Source organism: Chiloscyllium plagiosum, chromosome 20, assembly GCF_004010195.1.
Source record: "Chiloscyllium plagiosum isolate BGI_BamShark_2017 chromosome 20, ASM401019v2, whole genome shotgun sequence".
NCBI lineage: Eukaryota > Metazoa > Chordata > Chondrichthyes > Orectolobiformes > Hemiscylliidae > Chiloscyllium > Chiloscyllium plagiosum.
In genome coordinates, this window is record NC_057729.1 from 41,418,507 (window position 1) to 41,437,140 (window position 18,634).

Below are 18,634 nucleotides of genomic sequence, written 5' to 3' on the forward strand. Positions count from 1 at the left end.
GAAACTCGTGACTGCAATGATTAAAGACCAGAATGACCTTTGCTTTTTACATATGAGATTGGTGATCAGCACAGCAAAACTACCAGCATTTCAGCAGATGTGAGACTGCCTTGTAACTTTTCTTTTAATGTTGACTGGGAGGAAACCTGAGATTAATTTTGTTCCACCTAAGTTTCACAATTGCACCTCCCCTGGGAGCACTTCACATTGCTAAATACCTTTTGCGCTCTGTTAAAGAAAGGAACCGTCAAAGCCTGGGATAGCCTTTTATGTTTCTCTTGAGGGCTTTCACCGGCCCTGCCATAATACTTGATGAATAACTCATGAGATCCTTCCAACGCTGTTCTCATCAATCCAGATTGGTTTGGATGAAGAATGAATTGATCAGTTCCTTCCCTTCTAATTTAACTACTGCTGGGTAGAAGCAAACCACATTAAGGAGGTTTAGCTGATTAAGCAAACTGCAGAGAACTCCTGTCAGTTATACAGAGAGGAGCAATTGATGTATTGAAGTCATTACATTGAACAATATGCACAGTAAAATAATCAATACCGCATATTTTGGCTCCTTAGTTGGCTGCTATGATCTACTTGCTTTTCATGCTCATTTCAGTATCTAGGAATTTTAGATTCCAGCAACGTAATCACACTGTCTATCGAGAAATAGCAGTAATGGCAACCTACATTTGCATAGCACTTTTTAATATAGCAATATACCCTGAGGGGCTTCACAGAAGTGTTATCAATAGAATCTGAAGTGGAAAAGAAGATATTGGGGCAATCACTACAAATAGAGTAGATTTTGAGAAGAGGGACAATAGTAGATTTGAAGAATGGGGAAAAAGAGTGGAGTGAATCTGTCGCAATGTCAGCTGAAAGTTAAATGCAATATTATTATAAACTACAGACTCTGTGTTTGTTTTCTTGTAGTTGTCTAGCTTAAAATGTAAATCATAAGTATCTATACTAATCCATGTGCTCTGCTCATTGGATTGCATGCAGGCCTAGGGAGCTTGTTTGGTTTAGTTTGCTCTCAAAGTTTTAAATTTTAGCTTTAGACATAGCTCTAAACTCAAAGATTTACTTATATACTGTTTGGCTCTAAAATCAATCTAGACAGCCAGAGTATATGATTAGATTCCCTACAGTGTCGAAACAAGCCCTTTGGCCCAACCAGTCCACGCTGACCCTCCGAAGAGTAACCCACCCAGACCCATTTCCCTCTGACTAATGTACCTAACACTGTGGGCAATTTAGCACGGCCAAATCACCTGACCCACACATCTTTGGACTGTAGGAGGAAACCAGAGCAAACATTGGGAGAACGTGCAAACTCCACACAGGCAGTCGCCCGAGGCTGGAATTGAACCAGGGACCCTGGTGCTGTGAGGCAGCAGTGCTAGCCACTGTGCCTCCAGTTAAATGTAATCTATATTTCACAGTAGTAAGGGTTTTGACTGCTTTTGTGATGTTGTCAAGTTGCATTTGATTATACTCCTCTTTGACATGCCTGGAGATGGTTTACTAAGGTAAAAATGCCAAACAAATACAATTTGTTGCTGGACAGTGAGCCAAAGTAGCTTGACATTCACAGTAGAACACGTTTGCAGTGATAGAATTGAAGATAGTTGGAAGAAAGCTGTTGGACCTGTAGCCTTTTGCACGTAATTTATTAGAGGAGCATATCTTTTAATGACACGCATACACAAAATATCCATTGTATCTTTATGGCTAGCAGTTTGTAACAGGACTGTGGAACTAAGGGCTAATTGATTCCTTAACTATTATTGATGCACCTTTACTGATGAGGAAGAAGTTAACTATTTACTGAAGAGAGTGATTTTATCACATAAGAATCTGTTTAAAAAAAATGAAGTGGCTGTATTTTACATGATTAAATTAAGCTCCATTAGAGTTCCTTCCAAAATATCTACTAGCTTTTCCTATTTATTCAGTTTTCAGTAGCTAATTAGCTTAGTACAATAAGAAAATGCTGTGTAGGATTATTAGTATACTATGAAGTAAAATTCACAACAAGGATTGCGATGTGAGCCCTGTCAAGTGTCTGAAAAAGCTAGCCAACAAATAGGTTAGTCAGAACACCACAATTAAGACTTGTTCTTCCAAGCAGTGATTGAACTGAACTGTCAAATGCCGATCAGTGCTGTAGCCATGATGATATAAAATGTCTACTGCTGTGCTGTGTAGCACTGATGCAACTGAATGTGTCATTTGAAGAAAATATAATTGTTGTACAGCCTGTCAACACCCTTCAGTTTTTAATTAACAGAGATGAGACCTGCAATAGTCACTTAACATTGTCATGGACTTGATGAAATGGCTTTACAGCTGGGAATCTTATTTTTATGAGATTTGGCCTGCAGAGTGTGTATGCTTCCTCTTCTTACTCCTATTCTCAAGACACATACCTAGTCCTTTTGCAAGAGAAATATCTTAACTTCTTCATTCACTATTCTAGATGTATTAATGAGTATTGTGGACATTGCCCTTGTATAAGTTATTTGGTTTCTAAAAGATTCTATAATTCAGAAGAAAGAACAATGAAATGTATCTACTCACTGACTGGACATGCTTGATGAAGTATGATTTAGATTGCATTTTCCCTGAAGCAAAAAATGCAGAAGTGAGGGAAATAAATAGGTTCTAAACTTTCTGCTGTTACTTGCAATTTGAATTCCTCATTATTTTATTTAGGAAACTTGATCAGCTTGGATGAGTTGGACCGAAGGGTCCGTTTCGGTGCTGTATGTCTCTATGACAGTATAACTTACATTTGTATAGTGCCTTTCACAAGCTCAAGATGTTCCAAAACTACCCACACAGGATATTATGTACTTTTGAAACACACAAGACAAACAGTGAAAGCAGTTTGTACATGTCCATTGTCCACAAGCAGCAACAAGAGGGCACTCAACAGAGCATGTATCTCTGCCACACTGTGCTATTTCAACATTAAGTACACATCTCTTATTTTGGGCTTTTCCTTGACTGTACGATGTTCTGTGATGATACATGTTACAGAAATCTATGTATTAACAGTTTCCATCACATTGAGGAGGTTTTACATCTTTCTTGCCTGTTCATGGAAATTAGATAAACATTGACTGAAGACTTACATGCACACATGGTCTTCATTAAAAAAGACCATCCCCTGCATGCATCTTTCTTCACAGAGGGACAGTCACAAGGGAATCTAATAAAAAAAACCCTTCCCAAATTACTGGCTTTATATTGAAAGCCTATTGTACATCTGTATTTCTGTAGGAATATCTGCTCTCACTCCCATTTTTTTTGTTGTTAGCTTTAGAAATGATTAGATGGTCTTGTGATGTAATGGATATCATCCCTGCTTTTGAGCCAGAATCAGAAGTCACACAACAACGGTTTATTAGAAATCACAAGCTTTTAGAGCACTGCCCCTTCGTCAGTTGAAGTGACTCAGAGCTCAAGTCTCCCTCCAGGGCTTGATGGTTGGAGAAGATGCCTTCATAGGATGGCAAAACATGTTCATCATCAACTTGTAAATCCTTCAGATGTGCCCGTTGAGGGCAGTAAGAGCGGGAGAGTGTTCTGGTCAGCCCTTCCTGATGTGGAGCCTCTGCCAACAGGCTGGTACCTGTTCCAGGAAAGCTAGTCATGGAATGCACTTGCTTTGTCCATTTCATGCATCACCAACTTTGGAGAAGGAACTAAAGAGGAAGATAAAAATGATCAGTGCTCATTAAAATAGCAATTTGTCGATAAAACAAATACCATTCCCAGGACAAGTATATACTTGCTTGAGGCACTTCAGCTCATTTGGGTGGTTCACTGAGTGCTAGCTCGCTGATTTAAAATGAAATCATTGAGGATATGTCACACATTATGATCTGTATGTCTGTGCTGCAGCTAACTCTAAATGTTACGGCAACAAATTGAACCCAGGTCTCTGGCGCTGTGAGGCAGCAGTGCTAACCACTGGGCCACCGTGCTGCCCACTATATGTCACACTATATGTCACACATTATGATCTGTATGTCTGTGCTGCAGCTAACTCTAAATGTTACGGCAACAAATTTATTGTGAAGCAAGAATCGTGCATCACTGTGTTGCTTCTCGTTCTCTTGCATGTTTATGCCATAGGGTTTATCAGCAGTAGTTCTTGAGTCTGAAATAAAGTGCTGCAGTATTTTTCCATTACACAAGGAGGTCTAATTTAATCTGTTCATGTGTGTTTAGTCACTGTCTTCAGATCTTCAGTTTTCTTTTTATTCGTTGGTTACCAATGTTTTGCAGAAGCAATGGTACAAGAGTCAGCTGTCCTGGACACTGTTAAAACAAGGGAAGCAAACGATCAGCCTTTCTGGTGTTGTTGGAACTGAGTGAAGTCCAGAAACTGATCTCATGGCACAGTGACAGCAGACCAATATTTATTGGGCACTTGCCCGCAACTGTGACTAAGGAGTTGGTAATATGTGATATCATAGAAAGCTAGCGTGCAGCCTACATCCAAATTTATGAATCCTTATTGAAGGAGCAATGTACTTCCATTGCAAGTTGTTCAGAGAAGGTGCACTAGGCTGATTGCTGGGTTGAGGGGATTGTTTTATGCAGGAAGGTTTTGCAGGTGGGGCCTGTACTTATTGGAGGGCAGACAAATGGTCAGCATGGACAAGATGGGCCGAATGACCCCCTTCTGTATCATTTCTATGAATATGAGATGAGCTATTGAAATGTTTAAGATCCTCAAGGGTCTCCAGAGAGTAGATGCTAAAAACATGTTCGAACATGTTCAGAAATTTAGAATGAGGAGGCATGCTACCACTTCTGAAGGGCAGTTAGGCGTGGGCAGTCGATATGCCTACTTCCTAAGTAAAAATATAATTAATACAATTTCAGCTGAAGGGTCTCTTTTCAAGGTGGAAATGAAGGAATAGAAGATGGAGTAGAATTTTTGCTGTCACAAAGTCTTTAATCTTTGTAATTCTCTATAGTATTGAGCAGTAGAAGTTGGAACGTTAAATACATTCATGCCTAAGTTGACAGATTTTGAGATTCTGAGTTTGATTTTGATTAGACTCTTGAATGGCCTGATTCGACTCTTACAAACTGTAATTCCAGTTGTTAAAAATGCAGGCTTTAAGTTGTACGTTTCAAACAGAATCGAGTGACGGAGAGATAAAACTCAGAAATTATAAGACAAATTTTTCAGCCCCTGGGTGATGAGTTAGTACAGGAAAGGATCCGTTAAGTAATGGGCAGCCACATGCAGAAAGCTCCCCCATGTGGTTTCCATCACAGGGGGAGGTTTCCTGATTGTGGGCTGCAAGTCAGATTGATTGCCACTCAGTGAAGATGGATAGCCAATTGAAGTCGTTAAATCTTCGATTAGGGATGACTTTTTCATACTCACTGCCATTGTTCTGGTGAAGGACTGAACTTCAGCTGTTTGCAGAGGCTGGTAGTTTAATAGAGGGGCTATTGAATCCAAGAGCTTCAGCCTCCAAAGAAGAGGCTGCCAGCAGGAAAGGCAGATTCTAACTTTAAGCAGAGTGTTGATCCAAAGGGTTTGAATGGACAGGAATGAACTCTGATGCACCCAACATCTGAAAATATCCTTTATTCGAAAACCAGTAGATTCCTAAGCACTGGATAAATGATTCCTGACCTGTATCAAAGGTGGTCCCTTCATCCAAATCACTTGTGCAGATTGTGAAAAGCTGGGGCCCCAAGCATGATCCTTGCAGTGTCCCATTGATCATGGTTTGCCAACCTGAGATTGACTTACTTATTACTACTCTTTGCTTTATGCCTGTTGGCCGATCCACAGTCCATGCTCGGATAGTACCTTCATGCTCATCCACTTTCATTTTGTTTACTGTGACCTTTCCATTACTATGAGGGTCAGAGGAAGATCTTCAGTTTTTGGATATTTCCATGTTACATCCTTACAACATCCCAAAGTCCTTCCATTAATTCGTTTTGAATGTAGCGATTTACCTCTGCTATGTAGGCAAGTCAGGGAACCAATTAAAACATGAGTCTACCCCACAAACAGCAAACAGGATTAAAAGCTTGTTAATCTGTTTTGATGGAGGTTATTGATGGAGAAACCTTTACTAAGGTGCCTGGAAGATCTCTTACACTTCTCTGATTATTACCGTTTTTTAATAAGCACTGGAACAGTTAAATGGGATGTTAGTTCCATATCATATTTGTAAGAATGCACTGAAGAACCATTGTAGAATATTTATACATGTCTTGAAATGAGGCTTGAATATGTAGCCTTCTTGAATCAAGAATGCAACCAGGTGGGACAAAGTGAGTGACTCAATGCAAGGCAGTAAATCTCCAAAGTTTCGATGGATCACTTGCTCACTGTGTTTACTTGCTGAGTCATCTGGAAACATTGTGACATTTCCTCTGCATCGAATCATGAAAATCAAAAAACATTTGTCACAGATTCATCCTCCGTGCCACCTCTATTGCATTGGTACCCAACTGAGAAGTAGCAACAGAGGTCTGTGTCCATTTTCTTGTTCATTCATGAGATGTGGATCATAGAATCCCTACTATGTGGAAGTAGACCATTCCGGCCATCAAGTCCACACCGCCCCTCAGAAGAGCATTCCACTCCCACCCCCCCACCCCATCCCTGTAAGCCTGCATTTCCATTAGGCAATCCACCTAACTTGTAGCTCTTTGGACTGTGGGAGGAAACCAGAGGAAACCCACATAGACAGTCGTCTGAGAATGGAATCGAACCTGGGTCCCTGGTGCTGTGAGGCAACAGTGCTAACCATTGAGTCACTGTGACGGTGATAAGTCTCGCATTCATTTACTTATTACTAGCTGCCCATTAACAGATAATATCTGTGCTTGTGCCTCTTTGCATGAGGGTTATTGGTGTGTCCCATACTCAATACTTGGTCTGATAAGTGCAGTCTCGCCTTCAGTATTTTGAGGTCTCCATGCACGAAAGAAGTAAGGGGAAATATCACGGCTTTTATAATATCCTGGTGCACATTGCCAAATAGTTAAGTTCTGTATTAAGTGATGAGGCCTAGTCATCAGCTTTCGCAAGTCTGACAAGATTATCTTGGGTATAGCTACTGCCATCTGGGAGTTGTCTGCATTGAACATTACTCCAGCACTATAGAGTTGTCTGCATTGAACACTACTCCAGCACTATAGAGTTGTTTGCATTGAACATTACACCAGCACTATAGAGTTGTTTGCATTGACTTCCCTTAACTGAAAGCCTCTGCTGACCCATGATTTCAGGTAGGAACATATTTACTGCTTGAATTCCACTAATACTTCTCCTTCCTTCTCTCTGCTGCAGATATTTGTTTCTCAAATCCTTTTGTTCCAAGTTCTGTCCATTAAAGGAGAAAACAGGTATTGGTTGATGGAATAAATTACTGCTGATGCTAGAATCTGTACTGAAGACAACAAATGCTGGAGATTACAGCGAGTCAGACAACATTCGTAGGGAGAGAGCAAGTTAATGTTTCGAATCTTGATGGCACTTCATCAGAGCTCTGAAGCATCATCTAAATTTGAAGGGTTAGCTTGCTCTCTCTCCATGGTTGTTGTCTGACCCACTGTGATCTCCAGCATTTGTTGTTTTCAGGTATTGGTTGTTATTGATTTTGTGTCCTTTCCAGGTTTCATTCAAATTGGCAGCTATGACTCAGTTGATGACACTCACTGTGTCAAAGAGCTACATCAGAACATACGAACTAGGAACAGGAGCAGGCCAGTCAGTCCTTTGAGTCTGCTTTTCTATTCAATAAGACAGTAGTCAATCTGATTGTAGTGTCAATTCAAGCTTTTCTCTTTGTTCTCATAATTCTTCACCTCTTTACCTGTCAAAAATGTATCGAACTCAACGTTGAATCAATTTAATGACTCAGCCTCCACTATTTTCTAAGGAATAGAATTCCACGGATTCATGATCCTCTGAGTGAAATATTCTCTTCATCTCTGTCTTGAAAGATAGACCTCTTAATTTGAACTGTGACTCCCAAACAATCTTCGCCAATCGAATTCACCCAATCTATATGTAGAATAAAGTCACCTGTGATGAATGCAGCAGTCTCTTATACAGCACACATATTTTGTCCTTGATACACTGCCCTACGGTAGTGGCTTAGTTAGTGTAGTTGTTTGGCATCAGGATTACGATGCTGTTTAATAGCAGCAGCATGGGCTCAATTCCTGTATTGGTGAGTTTACCAGGAAGGACTCTCCTTCTCAATCTCTCCCCATTGCTCAGGTGTGGAGACCATCAGGCTAAGCCACCACCAGTTGTCTCTGTCTAATGAGAATTAGGACTATGGTGATTTTATCCTTACCCTACAATATAACTACTAAGGGATATGCTGTAAACTAAACCCACAGGTGACCTTTCTTATTTCTTAGCTCTCAGTAATGTACTGATATCATTCATTTTTAAGTATTAGAGCTATCTTGCCACCTTTCCTACCTTCCTGCCAGAAAATGCTGGGGACCTTAAATATTCAGGACTGAGTTTAGATCACCTTTGAACCATGTCCAATGCGTATCAGGTTATAAATATTTATTTTTATTAGTGGTAATACTTCATCTACTCTGTTTCAAATACTTTGCAAATTCAGTTTCAGGACTTTAACTCTGCCATTTTACAATTTCTTGCAATGTTGAGTCTGTATCTGCTACTGCACTCTTACATTATGATGCTCTGTTCTTTTCTGGCACGTTCTGGTTATCATTACGCAAATTACTATCTTGTTGTTTCCCTTTAATGTGCCACATCTCCCTCATATGATCTCTTACATGTGTGAGCAAATCCAGAAGGTTGGATTCAAATTCTGGTGCAGTGTTGACCATCTGGAAAGTCCAGTTTGGAAATTAAGTGTGATTTTGTAGGGTTATTGTGTCACAGTGGTAGTGTCCCTACCTTTGAGGCAGGCGGTGTGGCTTCATCTCCTACCTGCTCAAAAAATGTGTAATAACATCTTTGTGCAGACTGATAGAATATATTTTTTAAAAACACATCATTGTCTCACCTCTGGGGATTGTGTTCAAATCCAGTTCAGGCTGATGTTACAAAGACCTTCTGGTTATAAACATCTATGAAATCTTTAAACAGTCACTAATCAATGTCTGAATGATGTCAAACACTACGTAATCTGTTTACACACTTGAGCCAATAAGTGAAATATAATTTTTCCACAATAAACATTTTTGGAATTCTTTCTTCTTATTCCCTTTTCCAGCATAAAATAACACAAGGGATAGAGCCACACACAACTAAACCATAAGGATAGTGAGCATTAGATTATAAGGTCCTATCAACAAAGCAAAAAACAAGTAGCAATGCTTAATCTCATTGGTGATCAGAAAATAACTGTTGATGGATTTTCATCTTGCTGCTACAGCTGAGCTCTAAATTCACATCAGTTCTCCGTTGAAATACATAGATGGTGAGAATAGATTCCTAAAATGCAGAGATGCATTTGTGATATTATGACAAATATAAATACCACAACTAAGGATGCTTTTGACAGATGAAGATTGGAAACCTTGCTACTGCAAACAAATTAACATTTATTAACTGCTTAGTTTAGAAGCATGAGAGGTGATCTTCTTGAGACATAAGATTCTGAGAGGGCTTGAAGGGTAGATGAAAGGGAGTGGAAGATGTACTGATAGAATAAAGAGTGAGGCAAGGAGAAATTTCTTCACTCAGATGGCTCTGAATTTTCAGAATTCTCTACACATAGGGTAATGGGATGCCTGGGATTTCAGGGAATCAAGGGATACGGGGAAGGATGGATAAGTAGTGTCCAGGTCAAAGATCAGCCATGATCCTGTTGAATGGCAGAATAGACTTGAGGGACCCTATGCCTTATGCAACTCCTGTACTCAATACTCTGATCAATAAAGGAAAGCATACCAAACGCCTTCTTCACTATCCTATCTACCTGCGACTCCACTTTCAAGGAGCTATAAACCTGCACTCCAAGGTCTCTTTGTTCAGCAACACTCCCAAGGACACTACCATTAAGTTTATAAGTCCTGCTAAGATTTGCTTTCCCAAAATGCAGCACCTCACATTTATCTGAATTAAACTCCATCTGCCACTTCTCAGCCCATTGGCCCATCTGGTCCAGATCCTGTTGTAATCTGAGGTAACCCTCTTCACTGTCCACTGCACCACCAATTTTGGTGTGAACTGCAAACTTACTAACTGTACCTCTTATGCTCGCATCCAAATCATTTATGTAAATGATAAAAAGTAGAGGACCCAGCACCGATCCTTGTGGCATTCCACTGGTCACAGGCCTCCAGTCTGAAAAACATTTTAAATGAGTTTGTTATGGTTATTGAATAAATCAATGTTTTTAAAACTTCAGCGCAGTTGGGGATTTGAATTAGTGTAGTTATGGTTGTTATTTCTCAATCCCTAAAATTTTACAAATAGTGATCATTGATGAATACCGATTGTCTACTGATTAAAACGAATTCCATTATTTTATCATGTGAGACATGGGAATATCTGGAAATTTTATGTTGGAAATTGCATATCTAATCTTCAGCTGTTTTTTCATGAAGTCACTGGGCAGCGATCTTGTTCGAAATGAGCAATTGCACAGAATTGTATGGATTCTACAATGTAGACATAAATCAGACCTTTTGGTCCACTCCCAATGGGCCTAACTTTATAGCTCGGTTATTCTCCTTGTTAGTCTTTTCTGAACCTTTTCTAGTGCTTCTAAATCCTTTTCCAAAAAAAAGGTCATGACCAGAACTACACACGTTTCTCGCCATAATGAAAACTGAAAAAAAAACTGTGGATGCTGTAAACCAGAAACAATAACAGAAACAAAAATTGCTGGAAAACCTCAGCAGGTCTGAGGTCAGAGGTTCTGAGGAGGGATCATTTGACTCGAAACCTTAACTCTGATTTCTCTCCACAGATACTTCCAGATCTGCTGAGCTTTTCCAGCAATTTCTGTCTTCCCATATTGTTTAATTCAAGTTTGATGCACATTTATTGCCCCAGTATTTTGCTTTTGTATTTGCGTAATTTCTCCACAGTGAGTTCTTCTATAATACAATGGCTGTGTTCTTGTGCAACCCCGTGTTATAGAAAAATCATGCTTTAGAAACAGCACTTAAGTGTTGGTGATGTAAGCGCGTTACAACCAATATATGTTTTAAAAGTTTGTGTTTTAGAAACAACGTTCCCAATTCGTCATTGGCATTACAGCGAATTCGCATTGAGGAAACTTGCGTTATGGCAGAATGACCTGTGTTTAAAAATTCTATCCCTTTAAAAAGAAAGCTGGGAACTTGATTTGCTATATTTTAATACCCTTTTTGACCTATGTTGCTCCTATGGACGATCCATGTTTTGTATTCCGAGATCGCTTTGCTCCTTCATCCTGTTTGGGTTTGTATTTTCTAACATGTGACTTTCTTATTTTACTTACCAAAATGTTGTACTTCACTCTTCACATTGGAGAGGTTAGCTCCTTCCTGCCCTAGGGTTGGTTTCTGTAGTTCGTAACAAGAACCTCTCTATTTTGAACATCAGGTCCTTTAGGCATGTATTAACTCACCTGACATGGCTGTGGAAGGAAATACTACCAGGCTTCATTTCGGAGTTTTGATATTGATTTCAAGACGAGAGATAAGCTTGCCCAAGATTGCTACACCAACTCAACCATGTAAAACATGGTATGGATTTCTTTAAAAACAAGTGCATGTTACGGAACAGAGCAAATGCAAGCAGAGGAAATTTTGAGTCTGCAACTCATCTCAAACTAAATTGTTTGTGGTACCCATAATTCTGCAGTTGATAAACATGGTTGTTTTTGCCTCAAGGGATGAACAAGAAAGAACTCAACCGATCTGTCTGTCTCTATTTTGGGAAGAAATCTAGGAATCATTACTCTCAAGGTTCTGCTTATTAAATGAGTTCCTCAAAGCTCTTGGTCCCTCAACATGATTGCCTCCCTGTAGGCAAACGTGAGGACTGCAGATGCTAAAAACCAGAGTTTCGATTAGAGTGGTGTTGGAAAAGCACAGCAGGTCAGGCAGCACAAAGGAGCAGGAAAATCGACGTTTCGGGCAAAAGCCCTTCATCAGGAATGGAATCCCTGTTCCTATCCAAATAATTTGTTCCAACATAGATCAGAATATGGCCCTTTCTGAATTTCGCTCCAGCTGTTTTGAGATAGGAGCTCCCCTGACAAGAAGCAAACAATGTGGCCTCCGAGATTCTTCTTTGTCAGCTTGTAATTTTTCTCTGGGCTTGTGTAAGTTCTGGGCTGACAACTGCTGTACATGCTGCACTTTTTATGCTGGGCTGGGCTAATGCAAATAAAGAGTGACGTGATGTTGTAGTTAGGCTACAAAGTATCATTTTTACCTCATCCTGACCCCAGGATTTTACCTTCAAAGTTAACATAGACTAACCTACCTATTTGACTCAGCTTATCCGTTGTTAAATATCCTGTACGGATCATTGTCACATTTTGTTTGATAACCCTTTGCGAACTGTTGCAGAGTGACTCCAATTTTGTGAGTTAAATTCCTGCTCCAGATGAGGTAACCATGAAGGTCTCTCCTTCTGAACGTCTCCCCTCGCCTGGGATGTGGTGACTCTCAGATTAAACCACCATAAGTCTCTCTCTAATGAGTGTGCAATCCTGTAGGATTACGGTGAATTTATGTTTCCCTTTGCTATGTTAAAGACACTGCATAAATGTTAGCCTGAGCAGTACTGTCATCAATTCCTTTATGAATATTTGAATAATTCATTTTCTTCAAATAACCCATGTGTAAGTCTAATGATTCATGATCTTGCTGATGGCTTGCTATGGAAACTTTTACAATATTTCTCCTGCTACTATAATTTTTTAAAATCATTTTTAATCATAGCTATCATTATGACAAGGGTTTTCCAATTGACCAGAAAGAAAGAAAAAGTATCTAAATGTGATTTATTATTCTTAAACAGTGTTCTGGCTGTTAGTAATTTTAATCCCTTTTTTGTAGGTTTAATTATGGGGAGTAGTAAGAGCAAGCTGAAAGATCCTTCTCTGAAGCCAAAGGCTGGAGACAATAGCATTTCCTCCAGCACACAGAATCTACGTTATGGACCTGATCCAACACAAGAATCCCAGTCAACACCTGCAAAAGCTTCAGGTCTGGATAAGAACAGCTCCAATGTTACACCGTTTGGAGGAACCACAGAATCAACACTATTTGGGGGGGTCATTTCATCAAATGCATCTTCACCATCACAGCGAACAGGCCAACTAGCAGGTTAGTACGGGGCACTGGAGCTGTGGTATGGTCCTGGGAGAGGGACAAAGGTTTTGATTAATTAGTAATCCTAAATTAATTTGACAACATCAAGATATTGATTGCTGAGAATTGGGAACTTTCCTGAACAACGGTTCTGAGTGCTTGACATCAAATATTTATCCTGTGAAGTAGCAGGTAATTTTGTCTCACTGGGGAAAGGCATACTGACCTTGAAGCTGATGCTGAAGGCCATTCACCAGACTGTTACTGGGGCTAAGAGAGCCAACCTATGGGGACTGCTACAGACATTAGGTTTGTATTTCCATGAATAGCTTTACTAAGGTTGCTCTAATAGTGATTTTAAGATGTTACCAGAAGGTCCTCTGTTATTGAAAGGGAAGTGGAAATCTGGAACTCTGCCCCAAACTGTCAGCTGACAGTTTTAAAACTGTGTTTACATTAGACTAGGGCATTAAGAGTTAAGGAACCAAGGCATGTCGATGGAATTAAAATATAGATCAACCATGATCTATCTAAATGGTGGAACAAGCTGGAAAATGCTAAATAGATTATGCTCAGGAGAGTTCCAATGAATTGATGTTGTTCATTTCGATGGGAAACGGAGGGTGGGGTGTGGGTTTCTATTGATTGGAGTCATACTTAGCATTTAATAAGGATGCCATAGCTATTGTAATATGCAGCAGACTTAATGAGCTAGTTAGCTATTACCTGCCTGAACTCCGGATCATATTATGTTGGGAAATGGAGCAGATACTTTACACAAGATCCAAGAATACCTGGTTAAGAAAGGAATATTGGAGGAGCACAATTTGATAAAATAATGCCTGAGCCTCAGCACCCATTCATTTAAAAAGAAGCATATAAAGTTATCAACTCTAGTTTAATAAATTCCAGGAGATTTAACCATGTGGCATTGTTACAGCATGTGACATTTTCCATACTTTTGCAAATGTTACTAAAATGTATAAGAGCCTCTGTGATGTTCCTACAGTATAGAATACATTGCAAAAAATTAAGCAAATACCATTGTTTGAACAAAAGTCTTAATCATTGTAGCTGTTAATTGAAACGTTTGTAAAGTTTTGTCACTTTTTGACAATAGACAGCAATTACAAAAACTAAAATCAGGCCGAAGTCAGTTTTCTGATTCCTTTACCTTACCACGTTTTAATTTTGGGGGATATGAGACTCAATCCTTTTTTTTAGATTAGATTAGATTCCCAACAGTGTGGAAACAGGCCCTTCGGCCCAAAGTCCACACCGACCCTCCGAACAGTAACCCACCCAGACTCATTTCCATCTGACTAATGCACCTAAAACAACGGGCAATTTAGATAACAGTTTCAAAGAATATGATTCTCTGAATAAGACCCATTATGTGAAAGAGCTCATCATAGGCTAATGTGACATTCTCTCTCTCAATTTTATGTTGCTCTCTTTTCCACATTTTGTGTTTCAGTCTCTCTCTCTCTCTCTGTATTTCTCTCTCTCCCTATCTCTTTTTCTCTCCCCTAACAATTCCTCCCCCACAGATGCACACCTTCGAAGATTTTATGCTCTGACCAGTCCTTTCTCCCCTAGTTTGTGCTCCTCTTTGTCATGTTCTCTGTCTCACTCTCTGTTGCTAACAGGATCAGAGCTTTCAGGTAATTTATAATGTTGTCATTCTCACAACTGTCAATGAAGTGATCTGTTCTGAATAGGGAGAAGACCAACGAGGCTCAGAAAAAGCGGTTGGCCACAGTTCAATTCAAAGTTCCCTGAATTCTGAGTTAGAAGATTGCACATTAAAGTCCTGCTAAAAAAAAAGTAATAAAGTACTGAGGCAATGCTGCACTATTGGAGGTGCCATCCTTAGGACAAAATGTTAAACCAAGACTGAGGTAAATGTAAAAGTGCCATGGCACTTTTTTCAAAGGAGTCCATGAAACTTAGGCCTGCTATCCTGGCTGATACTACTATTCAAATCAATATCCTTAAAGCAGCTTTTCCCGTTGTTGTTTACGTTTGAACTTGCAGTGCACAAATTGGCTACTGTTTCCTGTGTTACCATAATGAAGACACTTCAAAGTACTTTAATGGCTATCAAATTCTTTTTTTTAACCTCATGAGATCATGCGAGGTGCTGCTTCAATGTAAGTTTTTGTTTCGCTCTGTGAGGTTGCAAGCTCCAACAACCAGGGTACCCCTCGTGTGTGAATGGCACATCCAGGAATTGTTCCTGGCATGCAGCATTTTGAGACTGATGCCCAATAATGGAGGCCCATTCTCCTTATTGCATCTATATTAGAACTCAAAAAACTATCACAGAATTCCATTTCTCCTCCTTTCTTTGTTCAAGTTTTTCTTTTTAAAATAACTCCATTTCATAAAAATAGCGTTATGGCAGGAAATTTCACATCTGAAGCACTTTTGGCATAAAAGTAAATACTCTTAATATCCATTGGTGAATACCCTTTAGTTACTAGCTCACCGACAAGTATATTTTCCAAACGTAGAATCATTGAGTCATACAGCACGGAAACAGGTACTTCGGCCCAACTTGTCCATGCTGACCAGGTTTCTGAAACTGAGCTATTCCCACCCATCAAAATTTTTTTTTAACATTAAAAATCACACAACATCAGGTTATAATCCAACAGGTTTGATTGGGAGCACTAGCTTTCGGAGCACCGCTCCTTCATCCGGTGGTTGTGGAGGACACAATTATAAGACACAGAATTTATAGCAAAACTTACACTGTGACATAACTGAAATTATACATTGAAAAATACCTTGATTGTTTGTTGAGTCTTTCATCTATTAGACAGACCATGATAGTTTCACTTCTTTCATATGTAAATCACAGAACTTTTTTTTATAAAGTTATATTCTCAGGTTAACTGTAACAATTGGTGTCAGCCAGATAATATGTTGAAGGTGTTAGCCCCCATGTTCCCTGTCTGTGCCATAATGTGAAATTTCCTGCCATAACGCTATTTTTATGAAATGGAGTTATTTTAAAAAGAAAAACTTGAACAAAGAAAGGAGGAGAAATGGAATTCTGTGATAGTTTTTTGAGTTCTAATATAGATGCAATAAGGAGAATGGGCCTCCATTATTGGGCATCAGTCTCAAAATGCTGCATGCCAGGAACAATTCCTGGATGTGCCATTCACACACGAGGGGTACCCTGGTTGTTGGAGCTTGCAACCTCACAGAGCGAAACAAAAACTTACATTGAAGCAGCACCTCGCATGATCTCATGAGGTTAAAAAAAAGAATTTGATAGCCATTAAAGTACTTTGAAGTGTCTTCATTATGGTAACGTGTGTGTATAGTGCAATGGTGGTCACCTATAATGTGACATGAACCCAAGGCCCCGGTTGAGGCCCTCCCTATGGGTACGGAACTGAGCTATCAGCCTCTGCTCGGCCACGTTTTGCTGCTGCCTGTCCCAAAGTCCACCTTGGAGGATGGTCACCTGAAGGTCTGAGATCGAATGTCCTGGACCGCTGAAGTGTTCCCCAACTGGGAGGGAACACTCCTGTCTGTTGATTGTTGTGCGGTGCCCATTCATCTGTTGCCATAGCCTTTGCTCGGTTTCCCCAATGTACCATGCCTCAGGGCATCCTTGCCTGCAACATATAAGATAGACAACGTTGGCTGAGTCACATGAGTACCTGCCAAGTACATGGTGGAAGGTGTCCCCACATGTAAAGGTGGTATCCATGTCCACACTCTGACACGTCTTGCAGCGCCTTCCGTGACAGGGTTGTCTGGAGTTGTCCTGAAAGCCGGGCAGCTTGCTACGAACAATGATCTGTTTGAGGTTTGGCGGTTGTTTAAAGGTGAGCAGTGGAGGTTTGGGGAAGATCTTGGCGAGGTGCTTATCCTCATTGATAATGTGTTGCAGGTCGTGAAGACAATGGCGCAGTTTTTCAGCTCCTGGGAAGTACTGAACAACGAAGGGTACCCTGTCGGTTGCAGCATGTGTCCGTCTCGTGCGGAGGTCATTGCGGTTCCTTGCGGTGGCACGTCGGAACTGGCGGTCCTCTGGACCCTCTGGACCCACGGCGAGGAGTCACTGATAAAACTACACAGTGATATCAACACGTTTCATCCCACCATCAAACTCTCGATTATCTGTCTCATTCTTGGATACATGCATCTCCATCAAGGATGGACACCTCAGCACCACACTCTACCGCAAACCCACAGACAACCTCACAATGCTACACTTCTCCAGCTTCCACCCAAAACATATTAAAACAGCCATCCCCTATGGACAAACCCTATGCATACACCGGATCTGCTCAAATGAGAAGGAACGTGATGGGCACCTGGAAGTACTCAGGTATCCCTCATAAGTATGGGGTATGATGCCCAACTCAGCGACCGCCAGTTCAAAAGTGCCACAGCAAGGAACCATAATGACCTCCTCAGGAGATAGACACGTGTTGCAGCCGACAGGGTAACCTTCGTTGTTCAGTACTTCCCAGGAGCTGAAAAACTATGTCATGTTCTTTGTGGCCTGTAACACATTATCAGTGAGGATGAGCACCTCGCCAAGACCTTCCCCACACCTCCACTGCTCGCCTTTAAACAACCACCAAACCTCAAACAGATCATTGTTCATAGCAAGCTGCCCGGCTTTCAGGACAACTCCATACAATCCTGTCACGGTAGGCGCTGCAAGACGTGTCAGAATGTGGACATGGATGCCACCATTACATGTGGGGACACCTCCCACCATGTACGTGGCAGGTACTCGTGTGACTCAGCCAACGTTGTCTATCTCATACACTACAGGCAAGGATGCCCGGAGGCATGATACCACGCAAAGGCTATGGCAACGGATGAATGGGCACCGCACAACAATCAACAGACAGGTGTGTTCCCTCCCAGTTGGGGAACACTCCTGCGGTCCAGGACATTCGACCTTGGACCTTCAGGTGTCCATCCTCCAAGGCGGATGTTGGGACAGGCAGCAGTGAAAAGTGGCCAAGCAGAGGCTGTTAGCTAAGTTCCGTACCCATAGGGAGGGCCTCAACCAGGATCTTGGGGTCATGTCACACTACAGGTGACTACAATACACACACACAGACACTCCTACATACACACACACAGACACACACACAGGCACACCTATACACACACAGACACACGTATACACAGACACACACACCCACTCCTATAGACTCACACACTCCCACACTCACACATGCATCCTCTCACAGACTTAGACCACGTTACACTATACACACACACATATACACTCTCACAGACACTCACAACCCCCCATCCCAGATACACACACACACTCCTA

The 18,634-nt window shown here is 40.8% G+C and overlaps 1 protein-coding gene across 2 annotated transcripts in view; it reads left to right on the plus strand.

Annotated features, from left to right (window-relative positions):
• Positions 1-18,634, plus strand: part of LOC122560199 (proto-oncogene tyrosine-protein kinase Src-like) — a 166,290-nt gene that overhangs the window by 68,256 nt on the left and 79,400 nt on the right. For both annotated transcript variants that reach the window (XM_043710602.1, XM_043710603.1), the window contains exon 2: positions 13,054-13,323. In XM_043710602.1, the coding sequence (XP_043566537.1) occupies positions 13,062-13,323 (262 nt within the window). In that variant the 5' untranslated portion in view covers positions 13,054-13,061. The remainder of the gene's footprint in view (positions 1-13,053; positions 13,324-18,634) is intronic.